At 52.8% G+C, this 22,599-nt stretch overlaps 2 protein-coding genes across 2 annotated transcripts; one reads left to right on the forward strand and one right to left on the reverse strand.

The window, feature by feature from the left end:
• The first annotated feature begins 1,274 nt into the window (after nucleotides 1–1,274).
• On the forward strand, nucleotides 1,275–3,835 carry Cd248 (CD248 molecule). The gene has a single exon (XM_021152279.1). It carries the CDS (start codon nucleotides 1,317–1,319, stop codon nucleotides 3,612–3,614), a length of 2,298 nt encoding a protein of 765 aa, XP_021007938.1. The 5' UTR covers nucleotides 1,275–1,316; the 3' UTR covers nucleotides 3,615–3,835.
• A 10,019-nt stretch (nucleotides 3,836–13,854) lies between these two features.
• On the reverse strand, nucleotides 13,855–20,030 carry Tmem151a (transmembrane protein 151A). Its single transcript, XM_021152284.1, has 2 exons — nucleotides 19,801–20,030; nucleotides 13,855–17,635 (listed from the first exon to the last, which is right to left on the reverse strand). The coding sequence occupies exons 1-2, from the start codon at nucleotides 19,873–19,875 to the stop codon at nucleotides 16,304–16,306; spliced, it is 1,407 nt and encodes a 468-aa protein (XP_021007943.1). The 5' UTR covers nucleotides 19,876–20,030; the 3' UTR covers nucleotides 13,855–16,303.
• Nucleotides 20,031–22,599: the final 2,569 nt, after the last annotated feature.

Consider the following 22,599-nt stretch of genomic DNA (forward strand, 5'->3'; position numbering starts at 1 on the left):
GTATAAAAGGATTACCTGGTGTTGGGTGACTGTAGTACCTGCTACTTAGAACCCAGGAGTTTGGAATAGCCTTGGCAACAGAGCAAACTCCATCTCTTAAAAATAAATAAGTAAATAAATAAAGGTAAAAGGTAAAAAGAGAATGCAGAGGTTAATCCTTCACACAGAACCCCAGGGCCACCCTGGGTGCCAGGCCCAGTGTGCAAACCTCCAGAGGACTCCAGGAAGGGCTGGAAGAGGACCCTGGGAGTAAGGAGGACAATGTGATGCCTGTGTCACACTTACTATCCTGTTGTGTCCCCATGCCCATACATGGTCTTACACAGGTCCCCTCATAGCAGCCCTGCTCACCCTGAGCAGAGCTCAGCCTCCACGGAGCCCAGAGTCATGCACCCTGCCTTTCTGCAGCAGAAGCCTGGAGAGGCATTTCCTGTTTGGGGGCAGCCTCCTCCCCCTCTAAGCCCAGGTTCCCAGGGCCCCTGACTGAGCCAGGGTAAGGAGAGAGCAGCCCCTGGCCTCCTCCTCCCCCCTCCCTAACCCCTAATACTGGTCCTGCTGGAGCCAAAAAAACTTGGGAGTGAGGTAGGCTGAGGGAAGGGCTCATCAAATACGTGTCTGGTTGAGGTGGTTCTCAGGGAGGTTATCAAGTTGATTCTCACGCAGGGCCCAGGCAGGAATGGGCGGGGCCTCATCGTTTAGACCGTTTAGCAGGCCACATCATCCTAGCTTATCCACCTAAGGGTATAGAGAGGAGAACTGCGTGTGTGAGGCTGGGGTTTGGCGGCCTTAGATAGGGTGTCAGAGAAGATGCTCTTGCCAGGCTTGGAAGGAGTCGCTCACATATGTGTGATGAGAAAGGGCTGGCCCGATCAAGTCGTTGAGCTCAGAGTGCGGCCAGTATACTGATACTGGTGAATCCAGATTCCGGTTTTCGGGAGTCTCTCTGGAAGACAGCTTCATCCCAGCTGCTTAGCTGCAGACATTGCTGAAGTTTCAGAGGGTTGGCTGGGGATGCTTCTCAGACAGGCAGATTCCCCTTTCCCTGACTCTCAGCTCTGTAACGCCTGAGGTAGCCCATTAGTTGTACCTCCCCCCTCCTCTGCCCTTCGCCTCTCACCCCAGAACCCCCCACTCCACTGCTTCCTGCTCCAGCAGCCCCCGGGGAGCTAGCAGGGGAGCTGGCAGCGGCCCCAGCCCACTCCTTACAAGGCGTGAGTCCGCCGGGCCCGCCCCCGGCCCTCCCGCCGGAGGCCTTGATCCCTCCCCCTGTCAAGAGCAGCGGCAGGCCCGAGCCGGGCCAGTCAGGGGGCGTCGCGATGCTGCTGCGCCTGCTGCTGGCCTGGGTGGCCGCGGTGCCCGCACTGGGCCAGGTCCCCTGGTCGCCGGAGCCTCGAGCCGCGTGCGGCCCCAGCAGCTGCTACGCGCTCTTTCCCCGGCGCCGCACATTCCTGGAAGCTTGGCGGGCGTGCCGCGAATTGGGGGGCAACCTGGCCACACCGCGGACCCCAGAGGAGGCCCAGCGTGTGGACAGCCTGGTGGGCGTCGGGCCGGCCAACGGGCTGCTATGGATTGGGTTGCAGCGGCAGGCTAGACAATGCCAGCCGCAGCGCCCACTGCGGGGCTTCATATGGACCACGGGAGACCAGGACACCGCCTTCACCAACTGGGCCCAGCCGGCTACGGAAGGACCCTGCCCGGCCCAGCGCTGTGCCGCCCTGGAGGCCAGCGGAGAGCATCGCTGGCTCGAAGGCTCGTGTACACTGGCTGTCGATGGCTACCTCTGCCAGTTTGGTTTTGAGGGTGCCTGCCCTGCCTTGCCGCTTGAGGTGGGTCAGGCCGGTCCCGCTGTCTACACCACACCCTTCAACCTGGTTTCCAGCGAGTTCGAATGGCTGCCCTTTGGCTCCGTGGCAGCTGTGCAGTGCCAAGCTGGCAGGGGAGCTTCTCTGCTGTGCGTGAAACAGCCTTCAGGTGGCGTGGGCTGGTCCCAAACTGGCCCCCTGTGCCCAGGGACTGGCTGTGGTCCTGACAATGGAGGCTGCGAACATGAGTGTGTGGAAGAGGTGGACGGTACTGTGTCCTGCCGCTGCAGTGAAGGCTTCCGTCTAGCAGCAGATGGGCACAGTTGTGAAGATCCCTGTGCCCAGGCCCCCTGTGAGCAGCAGTGTGAACCTGGAGGGCCACAAGGCTATAGCTGCCACTGTCGCCTCGGCTTTCGGCCAGCTGAGGATGATCCACACCGCTGCGTGGACACGGATGAGTGCCAGATTGCTGGTGTGTGCCAGCAGATGTGTGTCAACTATGTTGGTGGCTTTGAGTGTTACTGCAGCGAGGGTCACGAGCTTGAGGCAGATGGTATCAGCTGTAGCCCTGCAGGAGCCATGGGTGCCCAGGCGTCCCAGGATCTCAGAGATGAGTTGCTGGATGACGGAGAAGAAGAGGAGGATGAAGAGGAGCCCTGGGAGGACTTTGATGGCACCTGGACAGAGGAGCAGGGGATCCTATGGCTGGCACCCACACATCCACCTGACTTTGGCCTGCCCTATAGGCCCAACTTCCCACAGGATGGAGAGCCTCAGAGATTACACCTGGAGCCTACCTGGCCACCCCCACTTAGTGCCCCCAGGGTTCCCTACCACTCCTCAGTGGTGTCTGCCACGCGGCCCATGGTGATCTCTGCCACGCGACCTACACTACCTTCTGCCCATAAGACCTCTGTTATTTCAGCCACACGCCCACCCCTGAGCCCTGTCCACCCACCTGCCATGGCCCCTGCCACACCTCCAGTTGTGTTCTCTGAGCACCAGATCCCCAAAATCAAGGCCAGTTATCCAGACCTGCCTTTTGGCCACAAACCTGGGATAACCTCGGCCACTCACCCAGCACTGCCTCCTCCGTACCAGCCCCCCATTATCTCAACCAACTATCCCCAAGTCTTCCCTCCCCACCAGGCCCCTATGTCTCCAGACACCCACACTATCACTTATTTGCCTCCAGCCCCCCCTCACCTTGATCCTGGGGATACCACTTCCAAAACCCGTCAACACCCTTTGCTCCCAGATGTTCCAGGTATCAGAACCCAGGCCCCCCAGCTTTCTGTCTCAGCTCTCCAGCCCCCTCTTCCTACCAACTCCAGGTCTTCTGTCCATGAAACTCCTGTGCCTACTGCCAACCAGCCCCCAGCCTTCCCTTCTTCTCCCCTCCCCCCTCAGAGCCCCACTAACCAGACATCATCTATCAGCCCTACACATTCCTATTCCAGAGCCCCTCTAGTACCAAGGGAAGGAGTTCCCAGCCCCAAATCAGTGCCACAGCTGCCCTCAGTGGCCCCCACAGCAGCTCCAACAGCCCTGGCAGAGTCAGGTCTTGCAGGCCAAAGCCAAAGGGATGACCGCTGGCTGCTGGTGGCACTCCTGGTGCCAACATGTGTCTTCTTGGTGGTGCTGCTTGCACTGGGCATTGTGTACTGCACTCGCTGTGGCTCCCACGCACCCAACAAGCGGATCACGGACTGCTATCGCTGGGTCACACATGCTGGGAACAAGAGCTCAACAGAACCCATGCCCCCCAGAGGCAGCCTTACAGGGGTACAGACCTGTAGAACCAGTGTGTGATGGGGTGCAGATACCCCTTTGTGGGGTAGAAGAAAAGGACTTGCTTTGGACACATGGCTGAGACCACACCAAGGACTTATGGGGGCTGCCCAGCTGGACAGAGGAGGTTCTGTTCCTTGAGCCCAGCATTCATTGCAAAGGACACACCAGGACTCCAGGACTTCAAGGGGTGGGTGCTGGGATCTTCTCCAATAAATGGGGTGCCAACCTCACCCAAAGTTCGTCATCCCCACTGATGCCTGAGGGAAGGGTCTGGGAGGCCTCAGGGGAAAGGGGGCATCCTTCCACTTATCTAGGTGAGATAAGACCCCTCTCAGAAAAGATATGCTTCGTAATTTTCAGTGAAATGAGACAGGAGAGGGCAGGGCCTTACTTACCCGCTGTTACACAGCAGGCCAAGTGGCCTGGAGGTTTGATAAGGGAGAAAGTTCATACTTGTCCCCCATTTTATTAAAATGCAATGAAAATCTGGGGGAAGGTCTTGAGGTGAGGGTCTCTGATGAACTGGAGTCCAGCTGGAGTTTGGGACTCTCAGGTAGGATGGGGCTGGAGATCAGGGGAGAGCAGAGTCTCCAGTGGTCTGCTCTTCCGAACTTTCTTGTGAACATTCTTTCTCATGGTCATAGGTTGCCCAGAGGTCTAGGCAGGGAATCACCAAGGATGCAGCCACCCTAGGGTTGTAGGTCTATCGCCTTCATAGAAGATAATAGGATAAGAGGTAAGAATAGGTTGGGGGAAGCCCAGTTCTAGCTTCCTGGGTCCACTTAGAAACAAGGCCTTCCCACTAGGGAACACATTCTACTCTTTACCCTGTTGGGGTGAAAGTGGCACCGCTAGAAAAAAATCCCGGCAGACCCTAGCAGCACGAGGCTATTTAGGTTTGGTGTCCTGGTCAGAGATCAGAGATAACCTCCCCCGCTTATCCTCGCTGACTGTCTTGGGGGGAAGGGACGGGACCTGGAAGAGGAGGCGCCGGTTCCACCACCTCTATAATTTTTCAGCTTAGCCCTCTTGGGGCTTCTAATTAGGACTGGGCAAAGCCGCACACCCCACACCCCCCGCCCCCAGGCAGGTGAGAAGGGTGGCCCAGCGCCCTTTCTCTTCTTGAAGCCCCTATGCCACATTCTCGCTCAAGGATTGTATCCCAGGAGACTAGGAGAGGGAGTGCGGGCGCTGGGGACCAACTAGGAGTGGGGGTTCACAGAGGGGGGGCAGAGGGAACGCACCGCCCGGGTAGCCACTCTCACGTTCCCCTAACTCAAACCAGACGCCCCTGCCAGATCCTTCCCAGCTTTAACCTCCGAGACGCAGTCGAGGGGGCGGGGATTTGATGGATGGAATGGAGGGAGGTCCCCTGGTTTTCCAGAAAGCGTGGGCCTGAGGCACCACTTTTGGAATGACACCGTCTGCTGGGACGGAGGCCTGAAGCTCCTTCCCATGACCTCTGGCAGAGGGTAGTCAGCACCCTGAGGGAGAGAAAGAGTTAAATGCGCTGCAGTCCGCGGGAGGATGGGTGTGGGGAAGGGGGCCCAGAGCCGGCTCTTTGTCATCTAGTAATGAGCACCAGATGCGGAGCTGCGTGCGGGCCTAAACAGACGGCCTCCCAGGGCAGAGCCCCCGCCTGCACCCAGACTCAGGCTCCGCCTCTACCGAAAGCTGAGTCTCAGGCTCCGCCCATTAACTCTCAAGCTGAGCCTCACCTCCGCGCGGCGGAGGTGGCCTCGATTATCAGCCCCGCCCTTCCAATCATGAGCCACGCCCCTGGGAGGCGGGGGCCGGGTGGGGGAGAGAAAACTCTCCGGCCGGAGTCCCCGCCCGCCAAAGCCATAGCCTCACCCCTTGCCAGTTCAAAGATGCCCTCAGAGCTATTGCTAACCCCTCTGCCTTATCACCTTCCCCAGAACCCCGCCCATAAGCAACAAGCTGCGTCTCCACATCTAGGCAGAAACGGAGACAAGAGGAGTTTATAAATCTTGTCTTCACCGAGGTATGAACTCTGTCCAGACTTTGCGTATTCTCGTGCTTAGTCCCTTCCGAGTCTGGGATATCCCACCGAGTCCAAAAACGCTGTTCCTAAAAGACCCAAGTAAACTCCGCCTCCAGGGAACGGAATTGCCTTGGAACCATTCTTCAGACTCCGCCCCCTCACTGAGCTCAGGCCGGCAGAAGAACTACCCCCAGGTAATGTTCATTGCTTAAACCCTCCTCTGTCTAGCCCTATGAAGGTGCTCACATGCCACGCCTCTTAATTTAATAATACCTTTAAATCGGATCCACCCAAGGAAGCCCTTTTTAGGCCGCTAGATAGGTAAAGACGCCCACTGCCAAGCTTGACAGCCTGAGATCCATCTCTGGGACCCACCTAGTGGAAGGGAAGAATAGATCCGGCAAGTTGTCATGTGACCTCCACAGGCGCACTATCACCAATACAACACACATAGTCCTCTGTTGCTGGACAGTGGTGGTGCATGCCTTTCATCCCAGCATTCAGGAGCCAGAGTCAGATGGATATCTGAGTTCGAGGCCAGCCTAGTCTTCAGAGTGAGTTCCTGGACGGCTAGGGCTACACAGAGAAGAAGCCCTGTCTCAAAACAAAATAAAACAAAACAAACACACACACACACAAAAACCAAAACCACCAAAAGTCTGCTCTCTAGACTCCTCAGAAGTACCTCCCACTTAGGAGAAGAAACCAGTAACTCTACCTTCCCACTCAAGCTCCGCCTCCGACCTCGCTGGATGTGAAATACAGTCGGTTCGCGCGCACACAACCACCACGCGCACGCGCACGCGCTCCAACCCTCTTACCTCTAAACAGAGAGCCCCCACCCACCCACCATCCCAGTCCTGAACCCCTTTTCCTTCTTAGTCATACGGTTAAAGAGCCGGACAGTGTCAATGATTGGCCATTTAGCGCCATCTGGCGTTGGCAACCACAGACTTACAGTCACCGGAAGGCTCTAATGCATATTAATTGTTCAATAATTATTTGATTTGTCTGTGCTACTAAATATCTGCCGCTTCCCCTGCCTCACAAGACAAATATTCTTCCTCATGTTTGGAATTCTGTTACCAAGGGTGCTTCACTTCAGTCGTCAAGTCACCCTATCAAGTGACCCTGGAAAATCTTTAAATTGGCTGGTAGAACTCAAATGTTCATTCCCATGATCCTGTTAGCAGAAGTGAGAGCACACTTTCTCCCCCAGAAGCCCAGAATCATTGAAGCCGGGCTCCAGTCGCTCCATCGAGTGCTCCAAAGTATGGTATTTACTCTCACTTAAGGCGTGGTTTTGGCTCTGAAGCTCTGTTCAGAAGCTGAAGGTGGTAGTTTTTAGGAAGGTGTTGACGTCAGCCAGACTCTCAGGACAGACTTCTTTCAGCCTAAACAAAAACTAAAAATACTTTCCACCCACTTCTTTGTGAGAGTGTTTTAGAGGGCAGAAGTCCACAGGGTTCCATAAAACAGTTTCAGTTATCTTTGGGGCCAACAGAGAGGAGTTGGAACCTCGAAGGCTTCTACAGGTCACCCTTGCCCGACCTACTTCAGTTAGTGGTGAAGTTCAAGCACTCGCCATTCCCACAGGCCCCCTGGGACAGCTTCAGGCCCAAAACTGCAAGCCAACTTCGGTGCTCTCAATACTACAGGTGGTGGTAGCATTTGAAGCAAATTGAAAATAACAGTGAATTTTCTGCCCAGTCCTAGTCCAAGGCACAGCTCTCCCAACTGAGAGCCATAAGGACCATGATTTAGATGCTATTCTTACTACCACCTAACAGATATGGAAGCTGAAGGCATTGCTTGAGTTAGGACCAGAGTAGAAAGAGAAGGCAAATCCAAAATCCTGTGATCTTTAAGACGATTTATTTATTTATTTGTTGTATATGTGAGGGTATGCTTGTTATTATTTGAATAAATGTGAGGAGCTGGAGAGACGGCTCAGTGACTAAGAGCGTCAGCTGCTCTTCCAGGGGCTTGAATTTAATTCCCAGCGCCCATGTGGTGACTCACGACAATCTATAATGTGGTCTGATGCCCTCTTCTGGCATGCAGGTGTCCGTGTATTCCTATACATTAAATAAATCTTTCTTAAATTTCGGAGGTTAGAAGACAACTGGTGGGAATGAACTCAGGCCCTCAGTCCTGGTGGCAAACGCCTCCATGGAGCCATCTTGCTGGCTCTGCTCCCCACAGCAGAGTCTGCTGGATCAGACAGTATGTCTCTAGTTAGAAAAATACCTACCCCTCCAAGAATGGCTTTTTAAAATTTTTTTTCTTTTTGGTTTTTCAAGACAGGGTTTCTCTGTGCAGCCCTGGCTGTCCTGGAACTCACTTTGTAGACCAGGCTGGCCTCAAACTCAGAAATCCGCCTGCCTCTGCCTCCCAATTTTGGGATTAAAGGCGTGTGCCACCACCGCCCACTTTAAAAAAAAAAAAAAGGGGGTTTTTTTTGGAGAGCCATGTGCATGTTCGTATGGGCCCAAGTGTGACAGTTTATCTTGACCATCAACTGGATGGGATAATAGAGTCACCTTGGAAGCAATCCTTTGTGTGAGTCTGAGAAGCATTTTCTAGACTAGATTGAGGCTGGAAGACCTACCCTGAATATGGGTGGCCCCATTCCATGGGCTGGGGTCCCTTTCCCCAAAGGGAACTGCAGGAAAGCAGTAGTAACCTCTCTCTTGCTCCTGGGATGTCCTTGCCGTGATGGACTGTACGGTGAAACTGTGAGCCAAAATCAATCCCTCACGGGCTGGAGAGATGGCTCAGTGCGTAAGAGTATTTGGCTGCTCTTCCAGAGAACCAGGTTTGATTCCCAGCACCCACATGGCAGCTCACAGCTGTCTGTAACTCTGATTCTACAGGATCTAACACCTTCACACAAACATACATTCAGGTAAAACACAGGTGCACATGAAATTAAAATAAATTATATAAAAAAAACCCCTCCCTTCCTTAAGTTGCTTTTGGCAGTATATTTTGTCACAGCAACAGGACAGACAACTAACACAGCGAGGTCCATGTGTGTGCGGGTGCGTGTGCAAAGGCCAAAGGTCAACCCTGGGTGTCTTTCCTCAGGGATTGTCTACCTTACCTTTGGTGACAGGAGCCTCAAGCATCCTGCCACCTCTTCCTCTCCAACACTGGCTTCATATGCAAGAGCCACCTGGCTTTTGACCTGGGTAAGCTCTTGAACTCAGGTCTTAATGCTTTCAAGGTCAGCACTTTACCAACTGTCTCCCAGCTCCAGCAACATTCGGGATTTGGTGGCATTGGGAAGCCTCTCAGGAGGACAATACTGGGACTGACTTCTTCTCTCAGTTAGAGTTAACCGCCTGTGGGCTGGGGGTGCCAGGAGAGAAGGCATGTCCTCCGTACATGGATCTGGACAGCGTGTGGTCACAGGCTGTAGGATGGGGGCCCTGCAGCTCATGCTTAGCAGAGGTTTCAGAGACATCAGAGGTGCTGATGGGAATTCCGGTCAGCTAGCATTAGGAGCTGCCACTCTATGTCTTACAGGTTGGGTAGGTTCCAGCTTTGCTACTCAATGGCTGGGGGCCTCTGGCAAGTTTTCTAATTGTTCAGAGCTTGCCTGCTTGTCTGAAAACTTGGGGAGAACCTTCTCTTGTAGGTCCTGTGTCCCCATTTACGGCTCAGGCACCTGACCACTCAGCTCTTCAGTATTTCTTGAAACCCTGTCATGCATCAGACTCAAATAAAGTCAGGACACAAAAGTGGCCAGAGACAGCCAGAAGAATCCGTACTGAAGTGCAAACTTAAGGGTTTTAGAAAGTCGTTGTTCTGGAAGGTGTTTGGCTGGGGCAAACTTGTGAAGGAGCGTTCAGCTGAAGCAGACACAGGTGAAAGGATGTTCTGTTAAAGCAAGCACGTGAGAGGGCAAGTGATGCAGGAGGCTTCACTAACAACAGGCATGCATTGGTCCGCCTTACATTGCTTGGTTGAGCTTCATTTGTTGAGCCTCCATAGAGAGAAACATGACAAAAAACCTTCTGGTGCTGTGCTGCAGGCTCTTGCTGATTCTTTGGACTCGGGCTGATTGGCAGAGTGATGTCAGCTGAGACAGACAAACATGGTGAGGCAAGACACATGGAGGACACGTGATAATAAATAGGACTTGATGGACAGTGGTGGAGGCTGGACTAAGCTTGCTTATAGAGCTAGTTGTGCAAAGCTTGTGGGTCTCGTCTTCAATGATCGTCACACTGCTGAGAGAGGCACAGCTGAGTTCTCCTCCTGCTTCCCCTACTGACTTACACTGGGGCTGACGCCTGGCTATCTCTGCTAGGTCGTGTCACCGCTGTTGCTAACCGGACTCTACCAAACTGGTGTATCTGTGAAGTGTTTCAAGTGGATCCAGCTGCCACTGTCTTCTAGCCTGTGAACTCAACTGCTGATTTCCAGACAACATAGACTGGAGTCGCTCCAAAGAACCTTTCTAAACAGGTCCACTCCCCACCATACCCTTTCTTTCCCACTACCTCTGGTGGGTGGGGGGCTAAAGCGGAAGTTAAAGCATTTAAGAACCATCATTAAAAATAAGATTTGAGGGCTGGTGAGATGGCTCATTGGGTAAGAGCACCCGACTGCTCTTCTGAAGGTCCAGAGTTCAAATCCCAGCAACCACATGGTGGCTCACAACCATCTGTAACGAGATCTGGCGCCCTCTTCTGGAGTGTCTGAAGACAGCTACAGTGTGCTTATGTATAATAAATAAATAAATCTAAAAAAAAAATAAGATTTGAAAAAGTTAAAGTTACACCCTAAACCAAGACCACTCTGGGCACGGGGGGGGGTGTCTGTCTTAGTTAGGGCTCTGGGCACGGGGGGGGGTGTCTGTCTTAGTTAGGGCTTTTGTACTGTAATAAAACACCTTCACCAATACAGGCTGGAGAGGAAAGGGTTTATTTGAGCTTCCAACTCCCTGATCACACTATTCTCTCAATAAGGGAAGTCAGGCAGGAACTCAAGCAGGGCAGGAGGCTGGAGGTGGGAACTGGAGCAGAGGCCACGGAGAACCACTGCTTATGGGTTCACTTCTCATGCTTTTCTCTGCTCGCTTTGTTATAGCACCCAGGACCATCAGCCAAGGGTGGCACCACTCAGAATGGGCTGGGCCCTCCCACCTCAGTCATTAAGCAAGAAAATGCACTCCAGACATCTGGGGGAGGCATTTTCTCAGGTGTGATTTCCTCTTCCAAAATGACTCTAGCTTAATGCTAGGTTGATATAAAATCAGCTAGCACAGCAGACAGGAAAAGATCTGGCCTGAATTTAGGTAGTGGGGGAACTGGGCCGTGAAGGAGAAGAACAGAGAGGAGTGGACACGCAGATCTGAGAAGACCCAGAGATGGACTGAAAGGCAAGGAGATGGAGAAGCTGTAAGATGTCTGAGGCCTGTGTTTTTATTTTTAAAAGATTTTGTTCTTTCTTTTGTTTTGTTTGTTTTTTGAGACAGGGTTTCTCTGTGTAGCCCTGGCTGTCCTGGAACTCACTTTGTAGACCAGGCTGGCCTCGAACTCAGAAACCCGCCTGCCTCTGCCTCCCGAGTGCTGGGATTAAAGGCGTGTGCCACCATGCCCGGCTCAGAGTTTGTTCTTATTGTTGCTTTGTTCTGTTTTTGTTTTGTTTTGTTTTTTGAAATCACACAAATCCACCTGCCTCAGCCTCCTAAATGCTGGGACTAAAGGCATGTGCCACCTCCACCAGGCAAAAGTTTTTTGTTTTTTATTTTTTGTTTTTTTAAGATTTATTTATTTTATGTATATATGTATTTATTTTATGTATATGTATATGTTTTATTTATTTTATGTATATGTATTTTATTTTAGAGTACACTGTGGCTTTCTTCAGAGACACCACAAGAGGGCAAGAGATCCCATTATAGATGGTTGTGAGCCACCATGTGGTTGCTGGTAATTGAACTCAGGACCTCTGGAAGAGCAGTCAGTGCTCTTAACCACTGGGCCATCTCTCCTGACCTGAGTTCTGCCTCATTCCCCTGCGTGGTGTCATTTATTCAGGTGAGGTGTATGGAAAGCCATTCTGAGGCGGTACCACAGTCAGTGGCTTGTCCCTCTCTCATGCTGAGTTTTGATTTACAGTGTGGCAGCACTGAGGTGATGAGGTCTCATGGGAAGTCCTTGAGTTGTGTGCATTGATGGAGACAACTTGTTTGTCAGTGTTGAGGATCAAGTGTTTGGCTGTTATCCCTGGATTGCCCAAGACTGGCATCTGCATCTCCAGTCACAAGTCCCAGCTGAGAATGAAGGTCCATCCATTCATCATATGGTGCTGCTGAGAGAATCCCAGACAACTACCAGGGCATCCACAGCGAGCCCTGACACTCCTACCATTCTGGGGAAATAGACAGAACTAATGTTTCTGTTGTTATCACCGAATACCACAGCCTGAGTGCTGAGGGTAAGCACTTCCCAGCGTAAGGACATTAGGACTGTACTTACCCTGGGAAGTGGTGGTACAGCCTTCAATCACAGCAGAAGCAGGTGGATCTCTGTGAATTCAAGATCAGCCTGGTTTACAGAACTAGTTCCAGGCCAGCCAGGGGACACACACACACAAACACAAAACCCTGTCTTAAAAAAAAAAAAAATCCAGGGGCTGGAGAGATGGCTCAGCGGGTAAGAGCACTGACTGCTCTTCCGAAGGTCCTGAGTTCAAATTCCAGCAACCACATGGTGACTCACAACCATCCGTGGCGAGATCTGACTCCCTCTTCTTGAGTGTCTGAAGACGTGTACTTACATATAATAGTAAATAAATAAATCTTTTTTAAAAATCCAAAAACATGTCCATCATCCCTGCCACCTACATTTATGAGTATGAAAGACCCCAATAAATGTGTAGCAGGTCACCCTGTCCTGAGAAGACCCACATCTGACATACTGCCACCACCCTGCTCTCCAGCCAAGATCATAAAAGGCAGATCAAGCTGTGGAGGTCAGTACGTAGCGGCCGGGCTCAGCCATCATCTCATTTGTAAGGAAGACCATGATTGTTTCTCCCATCTCCTGCTGTGGTTTTTTTTGTGTGTGTGTTTTGAGAAAGGGTCTCGGGTACCAGAGTCTGGCCTGGAACTCACTGTGCAGTCTAACGTGACCTTGAACTCCTGATTCTTCTGCTTGCACGTCCTAGTTCTGGGATCCCAGGGCTGTGCTCCCACACCTGGTGGGGAAGTGGGGTCTGTGTTCTCCCCACTTAAGCCTGATGTCTGTATGACAACCTTCTGCTGTGCCTCTGTGTGACAGTGCGGTCCCCTTGCTGTTCTCCTTGTCCCTGCAGCCAGCTGGTGCGCATACGGAGACCCAGGAGTCCAGGAGTGGCTGCTCTAGCCAACATCTCTAGTCAGTCCCTTGACGCCTATGCCAGACCTGTGTATGACAGACCCTCAGAACAACCCAGCTTGACTCCTGAGACCTCCAGAGGAGGCCCTCTCTGTGGGAGGCAGGGGATAGGGGGTCTTCATCGTGCTTTGACTGAATTCTTGACCCACAACTGCAAGAAGAGATGGCAAGGATCATAGTTTCTTCTTGTTTTGGTTTTAGTTTAGTTTTGTTTCTTCAAGACAGGGATTCTGGGCTGGAGAGAGGGCTCAGCAGTTAAGAGCACTGACTGCTCTTCTGAAGGTCCTGAGTTCAAATCCCAGCAACCACATGGTGGCTCACAACCATCAGTAATGAGATCTGACGCTCTCCTCTGGTGTGTCTGAAGACAGCTACAGTGTAGTTACATATAATAATAAATAAATCTTTTTTAAAAAAGGAACACACTTTAAAAAAAAAAAACCCACAAGACAGGGATTCTTTGCATAACCCTGGCTGCCCTGGAACTTGTTCTGTAGGCCAGCTTGGTCTCAAACTCACAGAGATATGCCTGCCTCTGCCTCCTGAGTACGCCATCACCACCTGATGATTAATAAAGGTTGTTGTTAATGGAAACGAAGGAGAAAATAGTGACTTAAATAAACTGTATTTTACTCCTTTGCATTGAAGTCTAGAAGTAGGCAACCAGGAGTGCTTTGGCAACCCCACTGAGGCAGTAGGGATCCAGGATCTTTTATCTTGATATTACTATTCTCTGCACATGGCTGCAATTTTCAGTTACCTCCAGATCCAAGATAACTGCTAGAGTTCCAGCTATCACATGTACATTCCAATATGAATACCGGATGAAGCAAAAGAAAACAAAAAACAATGGCTTTCCCCAATATTGTTTTTATCTTAAAAGACATCATTAGAAATCCCTTCTCAGGTTGGAGAGATGGCTCAGTGATTAAGAGAACTAACTGCTCTTCCAGTAGTCCTGAGTTCAATTTCCAGCAATCACATGGTGGCTCACAGCCATCTTTAATGAGATCTGATGCCCTCTTCTGGTGTATCTGCATACAGCTTCAGCGTACTCATAAAATATACATAAAATAAATAATATTTTTAAAAAATCCCTTCTCACTCCTTCTGATTATGTCTTAGAATTATGCCACACTATACATGCAAGGGAGGGTAGAATGCTGCCTTTGGCTGGGGTCACTGCCATCTAGGGTACAGTTGGATTTTTACTATTGAGGAAGAAAGAAGGTTCCGTGAGCACTTGGTAGCTATAGTATCAGAGGAGGAGGAAGAGGGAGGGCAGAGGCCTCCCCCAGGAAGATTTCTTGGTATTTTGGGTACTGTAGGTTTTCTACTTCAGTTGTTTATTATATGGAGTCTCAGGTCTCCCAGGCTAATCTTGAACTCCAGACCTAGCTAAGGATGACCTTGAAATTCCAACCTCCTGCCTCTATCTTCTGAACCCTGGGATGATAGACTCACATCAGCACACCTGCTACTCATGTTATTGGAGCTGGAACCCTGGGCCGCTTGCACGCTGGACAAGCACTCTACCCAGTGAGCTAGACTTCCCTGCAGGCAGCTGGACGTTGGCTAAGTGTCTTCATGTAAAGCCTCACCTTTCTTCTTTTTCAACTATTCACCATGGCTCCAGCTCAAACACAGACTCTGGTGTTTGTCCTAGAGCCATGGGTCTTGGCTTCTGTTTCCCGTGCTACTCAAAGCAAGGGAACTAATTATACCCCTGCTTCCCCCCAGCCTAGCACTCGTGTGTAGTAGACATCGTGAGCAAACTCTGCATACAACATTGACACCTCACTCAGAAGAGTGAGGCCCTTCCTGTATTCTCTTTCTTTAGATTCCATTTTGACTTGCCCATGTTTCAGCTTTCTTTTCCTCAACTTGCCCCAGACTGCTCAGTGGCCACAAATGGAAATGTAATTGGGTTACAGGCCATACCTTTCTCCCCACAGTGGGAACTAGACATCACCCCTTAGTCCTCTGCATGCCCAGCAGGTTTGCAATTGCCACCAGGTTGGAAGAGGAGTCACCTGGGACAGTGCATACTATGTAATCAAGTTCTGATACTGGGGTTGAGTGTAGTCAGCTACTCAGGGCAGCTCAAAGCTGGGTCTCAGAGGCCCTGGGTGAGGCAGAAAGTCTCCCACCCTGTGTGTCTGAATACTAGACGATACCTCTGAGTCTCCTCCCTGAGCCCACCATTACACCTGACTCTGTACTCAGTGGCCTTGGACCCATCACCCAGGAACACACGTGTGAAACCTTTCCTGTTTCATAACTTTATTTAATTTTCTCTGTCTCTTCCCTCCCCCGCCAGCCCCTGAGAGGGGGTGGAATCCCCAGTTGGAAGGGAAGGGACTATTCTGTTCTCCCTAGGGAGGGATGGTGTCCCCTGGACAGGCTCCATGAATGGGAGAAGCAGGGGCCTTCAAGGCAACCAGGGCATCGTCCAAGAGGCTGTGGCCAAGGCAGAGCCCCTCGGATGCCCTGTAGTCCTACATCCTGTGGATCACGCAGAAGGTGAAGAGCAGAGAAGCCCGGAGGGATGGTGGAGACAAGGTACTGCGTGGCTGACAGAGGCAGATATGAATTTTAGGATGCTGGGGCTCAGAGTTGGAAAACCTGGGTCACAAGGAAAGCTGGATGTAGTGAGGGTGCAGCAGGAACCAGGGAGACCAAGGTGGGGGCAGAGAGCAAGTCTGTGCTCTGAGAACTGGGCGCTGCGGAGGGACTAACCACACCTTAGGGTCTAGGGATAACCAGGGCGCTTGCCCGGAGCAGAGGCCAGAGGGCAGACAAAAGGAATGGAGCAGAGGAGGATGGAGACTCTGGTGGGCAGGGGACCAAGCTATGGGGTAGCCACAGCCAGCTGTCCAGCTTCAGGACAGCCATCCCAGCTGGGCATGGTCCCAGGCCACCAGTTTGTGCTTCTATGTTGCTGGAGGACCCCCCATGTAGCTCAGCCGTGGCAGAGAGGCAGGCAGCCGTGCTCAGGTCTCCTCCCCATCCCCGTCTTTCTGGAAGCTTCTCTCCCTGCCCAGCATCATCTGCTATCACAGGGGAACATGGCGATGGTTGGGGGAGCCATGCTGGGGACAGATCACAGACTCAACTTAGATGGCATTTACTTCCTCCTCAGAGGACCATGTGTCACCACATTTCAGTCTAAGGATCCCACTCCACTCCCACCCCTTGTGCATGGCTGGTCTGTTTTCTTTCCTGTTTCCAACAGTTAATCAGACATCCAAGCCCGTGGTGAGATGGTGAGAAGAGAGGGGTGTTCTGGGACTGTAGGAGCAGGTACCTCAGAGTGCACCCTGCCCATCTCCCCGGCAGCCGCTGTCTCCGTGGACAATGAGCACCGGGAAGTAAAGGGCGTCCTCATAGCACGGAGGGCTTTCCAGAGGCTCTGTGTCCTCCCCTCTGCGTCCCAAGGGACCTCCACTCAAGCTTCGGAAGACCCCTGGGGTGGTTCGGCCCCCAGCACCTAGCGAGAGGCGACTGCGACTGAAGGGTAGGCGAGGCCCGCTGGGGCGGGCAGGAGGCAGGGAGTTGCTGCTAACCGAGCGGCGGCAGCGTTGGCAGCCTCGCAGGTAGGCCCCAGAGCTGGCACCCATAACCACAGCCTCCGAGTAGCTGGGTACCAGCTGCCGGTTGGAACAGATGTGCCACTCAAGCTCTGTGAAGTCCACGGTGGCCACGCGAGAGAGTGGTGGTCCGCTGGGCACAGCCCCTGGGGGCGGTGAGCTGGCCCCGAAAAGCTTCTCCACTTGGTAGTGCACATGGGCTGTCCCATAGGCTGCCACCACTCGCAGGGGCCAGGACAGCGTGGCTGCAGACACCAGCCAGAAGACCCAGGCTCGGGCATACCAGGGTGGGCTGCGGGGGTCTGCAAAGACCATGAGGGACTCACGGAAGTCCACATCCTTCAGATGCATGCCCTCACGGGCCTCTAGGTAGTCGTCCAGGCCCTCATTGGCACTGAAGAAGCGGGCCCTCTGTGTGAGGTATGAGGCCTCGGCCTCAGCACTCCCAAAGCTGAAGCACTTGGTGAAACGCAGCCGCGTGGCTGCGTGGTCTGCCAGGCCCACGAGCTCCTTGGAGACGTCACGGACACCATGTGCACTGTAGTCAAACTCACCCCGAGCTGTGCGACTGTCCGCCCTCTCATGGTAGACCTGTGTGGTGGTATAGGCGTCCCCATTGCGGTAGCGGGTGATCTGGCGTGTGCGGCGCACGTAATGGTAGCTGGTGGCCTTCCACCAGACACAGGGCGGAGCCTGTTGCAGCCGATGGATCAGGGCAAGCACTGTGTTGGCATCGGTGCGAGGCGCCTGGCATGACCGCACATGACAGTGCCAGCACTCCGCCAGGTAGAGGAGGTAGAGGAGGGAGACGAAGGCCAATGGGATGTACAGGTAGCCATCCGAGCAGGGACTGGCTGGGTAGGTGGGCGGTGGACCGCCAGCTCCACGAGCCAAGGCTGCCTCAGGCCCCAGGACCAGGCGGGGTACAGTGGCTAAGCGACACCAGGCCACCACAGCCCCACAGGCATGGATGAGCAGTGTAAGGAGCAGGCACTTCCAGTGAGACTCTCGACACAGAGAGCCTCCCAGGGACTGCTTCAGGGGCCGCTGCTGCAGGGTGGGCAGAGAAAGGAGAGGTAGATGTCAGTGGGGAACCACTAGTAGGAAGGAGGTGGACCCACTTTACAGAAGAAGAAACTGAGGCTTCTATTGATTGAGCTTTTTTGCAGCAAGTCTCACAGTAGCAAACCTTGTTTATCTGTTATGAGCTTGCCTCCTCCTGTGCCCCGCTGTTAGCAGCCCCCAACCCGAATAAGATCCCAACAGAGAAGAAATGACCCCCGCCCCCCGCCCCCCTCCAATGACTACCGAGAAATCTGATTTCTGGCAGTTCCTGTTCTGTCTCTAGTTGTCTGTGTGCATTTGGCTACACTTTTACTCTCTCTGCCTCTGGATTTTGGTTATGGTGATCTAGGAGGCTGATGTGGTAAGAAGTTGTGTGTGTGTGTGTGTGTGTGTGTGTGTGTGTGCAGGCTAAGGAGCCCAGCTCTACACCTTCTTCTCAGTGTGATTTGGGCGGACCCCTCAGCTACTCTACCCCTGTTTTCTCATCTGCACACCTGGCTGTTGAGGATTCAGAGAGATCACATGTGGGAATTTGTTAGCACAGGGTCTGGCCCTGGGAATAAACACTGTTGCTGTTACCCTGTGGCTCCCACTGGTCCCTTGTTCCACAAGGGATGGCAGGAGACTCGGAAGAGGCTGTTAAGTCGGGGTGGGGGTAGGGGAGATGAGGAATGGGAGAGGTGTAAGTCTCAGGCCTAGGAGTAGATAGAGGGCCACCCTCCACCCCTAATCTGCTGAGGGAAGGGGTGAACACAAGTGGCTGGGCAGCACAAAGTACTTTTTGACCCAAAGATCTTGGCATATTCTCCATGGTAGGACTACCAGCCTGGCCACCTCAGCTCTGGTGTCAATAGAAGAGAAGGAAATGGGAAGGGGAAAGGGAACTGGGAGAGAAAAGGTGGAGGCTATAAGAGTGGGAGTCTGGGTAATGTCACCTACTCAGCCCCACCATGCCTCGAGAGGCCCAAAAGGAGAGGAGACTGGCCCCCAGACCCATCCAGAGCAGCCTGGTCCCATGGTGCATGAAATTTACAGGTTCATTCTGCCACCTAGACCTGTGCCAGCCAGGGGCACACACCCACCCATCCACACCCCCAACACAGGTTCATCATAGACATAGACCCACCTACCATGAAGGAACAGCATCACTCATTAAGAAACAACAGAACCTCGCTTATTTTCCGAGAACAAACATCACGGCTGTAGCAAGGTACACCCACACACTCAAGACCACATCAGCACAGGGCATATGCACACACACGTTACACTCTGGCACCTAGACATGTAAGACCCTCACCTGACCACAGTGCATGCCTACCCCACCCTATAGCAACCTGACACCCACAGTCCATACTTAGCAACACACTAGAGAGGCACAGCATGAAATCATACACACCCACACTCTCGGGTGAAGACCCAAGGCAAGGGACCCACCAGAGGCTCACCTGACTACAGGGTATATATGTTTCTACTGAAGACACAGGGAACACATCACCAGAATTCTTTCACACACACACACACCCCGCATTCATATCCGCTCACACATGCAGACCACTCACCACCCTGTTTTCCACACCTATCATCTTACACTTGGCACATCCTCCTAGCTAGAGCTGGGGAGGGGCTCTGGGGAGCTCAGCCACTGGAGCGGGCCCTCAGTCCTCACCTGGGGGTGGGGGAGAGAAAGGTATCAGCAGCGGCTCAGCTCCTTTCTCTTCCGTTTCTCCCTCCCCCACCTCCAGTCCCTGCCACCGCTACTGCATTGCAGGCACCGCCCGACACCTCGTGAGCAATTGGGCTGGACTGGGGGCCTGACCCCATGGCCCAAGCAGTCACGGACAGCATCCCCGGCTGCGCTATAAAACAGGGACGCGTGGGGGCCACAGAGGTTGACGTCACAGGACAGGAGAAGATGGTTGAGGGGGCGTCGAGGGTCAGGGTCTCCCCTACATTCCTGTCATCTATTACTGCCTTGACCTACGTGGATCCTGAAGCCTCGACCCCTACCAGAACGCTGTCTCCCCAATGACGTCATTGCTGGAGGGGCTCCGGGACTTTCCTCCTCAATCCCTCTCCGGGGATCGCCCCTCTACTTGTCCCCTTCACCTCTCTACAGCCCTGGCTCCGTTCCCACTACTCGCCCCCGGTACCTCCTCCCGCAGCGGCTCGCCGTCCGGAACGAGCGCGGGCACCTCCCCGCAGTCTCCACCTTCGCCCTCCGGCATGGTGTCCTGGCTGCTCCGGCTGCCAGGCCCGGGCTCGGGGCATGATAAGCAGGGGCGCAGGGGGGGGCTGCGGTGCGGCCCCGAGGGGCGTCCGCTCGGCTCGGCGGCCGCTGAAGAGTGCGCGGAGCCCAGCCCGAGCGCGGCGGCGTTGGCGGCCGCGGTGCCCGGCGCCCCGCCCTCCGCTGACCCCGCCCCCGCAGCACCGGTGGCGCCGCTGGCCGCGCCTGGCACCGCGGGCACACCCCATCTCCACCCCCTTGCCTGTGGGAAGCCCAGTCTGGACCGCCGGACGCCTGGTTTCTCTAGCCGCGCTCGCGCTTGCGACCTTGGGCAAGTCCTTGCTCTGCGGCACCCGAGTCTCCCCAACTGAGTAATGAAGAGGGCCATGGTGGGTGGACGTCCGCAGGTTCCTCTCTAGGGGATGGGTCCAGTACTAAGTCCACCCAGACTTCACCCCAGAAGCTTTGCTTGCTGACAGTTAATACCCAGAAGGGAAAGACAGTCTCATCTGCTGGATTCCAGGCTGGTGGGCTGGAGCCAGGGCACCAGGAACTCTAGGCTGCGCGACTTTTGACCAGCATGTTCAAGCCATAAACTCAGCCTTTCTATCTGAAAAATGGGAATGATATGTTGGATTAAATTCACTAGCATGTTTAGGCCAGGCGGGGGTGGGGGGGGGTGGTGATACGTTTGCCCTGCATGGGACACCCTTTTCTCAGGTGTGTATAGCTCACGGGGCTGGTTTCTCACATTTCAGAGGCCTCAAATTCAGAGATTCACCTACCTCTGCCTCCCGGCTGCTGGGATTAAAAGTATATTTCACTGTTCTCCATCTTTGCATATTTTGTGTTTACTTTTAAAAATTACTATTTTATTTTATGTGTGTTTTGCCTGTATGTTTGTCTGTACACCACATGCAAGCAGTGCCCACAGAGGGCAGAGGAGGGTGTTCAATCCCCTGGAACTGGAATGATAGATGGTTGTGAGCTGCTGAAAGAATAATGGGAATCTAAGCAGGTCCTTTGGAAGAGCGACCATCTCTCCAACCGCACCCATTTGTTTACTTCTTGGGCCTAAATGTTTTCTGGCTATTGTCTATATGTAGTTAGTGTGCCTGGGCACTAGGAGGACATAGATAGGTGTTAGAAATGACATAGTTACTGTCCTCATGGAAAATATTCAAGGAAAATCTGATTAAAGAGGGGTTCAGAACCCAGACTCTAGCCATCACTCTGGGCCATGGTCAGGCCTCCGTTCCCTTTGTCCCTCTGTAAGGGCTAAAGTGATCCCCCCCTTTTATTTTTATTTTTTAAAGATGTATTTATTTTATGTATGAGTGCTCTATCGGCATGTACACCTGCATGCCAGAAGAGGGCATCAGATCCCATTACAGATGGTTGTGAGCCACCATGTGGTTGCTGGGAATTGAAGTCAGGACCTCTGAGGTTTTTTTTGTTTGTTTGTTTTTTGTTTTTGTTTTTGTTTTTGTTTTTCTGAGACAGGGTTTCTCTGTATAGCCCTGGCTGTCCTGGAACTCATTTTGTAGACCAGGCTGGCCTCGAACTCAGAAATCCACCTGCCTCTGCCTCCAAAGTGCTGGGATTAAAGGCATGCGCCACCACCACCCCGACAAAAATGTGTAGCCCAGGCTGGCTTCGAACTCGTGATCCTCCTGCCTCTGCCTCCTTCATCAAATCCTACCAGCGTACGCATCCACACCCAGCAAGATTTATTTATTTATTATATATATATATTAGTACACAATAGCTGTATAGATGGTTGTGAGCCATCGTGTGGTTGCTGGGACCTTCGGAGAGCAGTCAGCCAATGCTCTTAACCACTGAGCCATCTCTCCAGCCCCGATATCCCCCCAAAAGTAATTACATTTTATTTTATTTTTTTTTGATTTATTTATTGATTATATGTAAGTACACTGTAGCTGTCTTCAGACACTCCAGAAGAGGGAGCCAGATCTCGTTACGGATGGTTGTGAGCCACCATGTGGTTGCTGGGATTTGAACTCTGGACCTTCGGAAGAGCAGTCGGGTGCCCTTACCCACTGAGCCATCTCACCAGCCCCGATATCCCCCCCAAAAAAAGTAATTACATTTTAAATTTATTTGTTTTGTGTATCTCTCTCTGGGCTGGATGGTGCAAAGATGTACACTTTAACCATAGCTCAAGTGTACAAATCAGAGGAAGATTTCTGGGAGTTGGTTCTCTTCTTCCACCGTTTGGGAATTGAATTTAGGTTCTCAGGCTTGGCAGTCTGCTGAGCCATCTCACAAGCAAGCTAACATGACTCTTAAAGGATCTGGACAAATGGATAAAAAGGGAAAGGCATATCTCCCGCATCCCAGGCGATGGAGCAAAAGCAGCCGTTGGACGGCATGGGCTGAGTTTGGGGATCAGAAAAGTCTGACCTTATGTAACTAAACGCTGAGTAGTTAGTCAGCTGCAAGTATCAGAGGGTGTGTCATGCTATCTACAGTGCCTGACAGTCTGTGAGAGAGGGACCCTTGGAGGGATTGTCTCCAGCGAGGATGGGAGTGGTTACAGCCTGGGTGGGAAGAAAAGAGCCTGGGAGACTAGGAGTGAAGCTTACGGGCCTCACTTGGAGATCACAGGACTGGTGATGACTCAGGAGACCTTCAGGAGACAGGTCACCACACCTCTGCCTCCCAAATCTCCCGGACCACTGGAGAAAGCGATGGAACAAGGCCC

Source organism: Mus caroli, chromosome 19, assembly GCF_900094665.2.
Source record: "Mus caroli chromosome 19, CAROLI_EIJ_v1.1, whole genome shotgun sequence".
In the NCBI taxonomy this organism is placed as follows: Eukaryota; Metazoa; Chordata; class Mammalia; order Rodentia; family Muridae; genus Mus; species Mus caroli.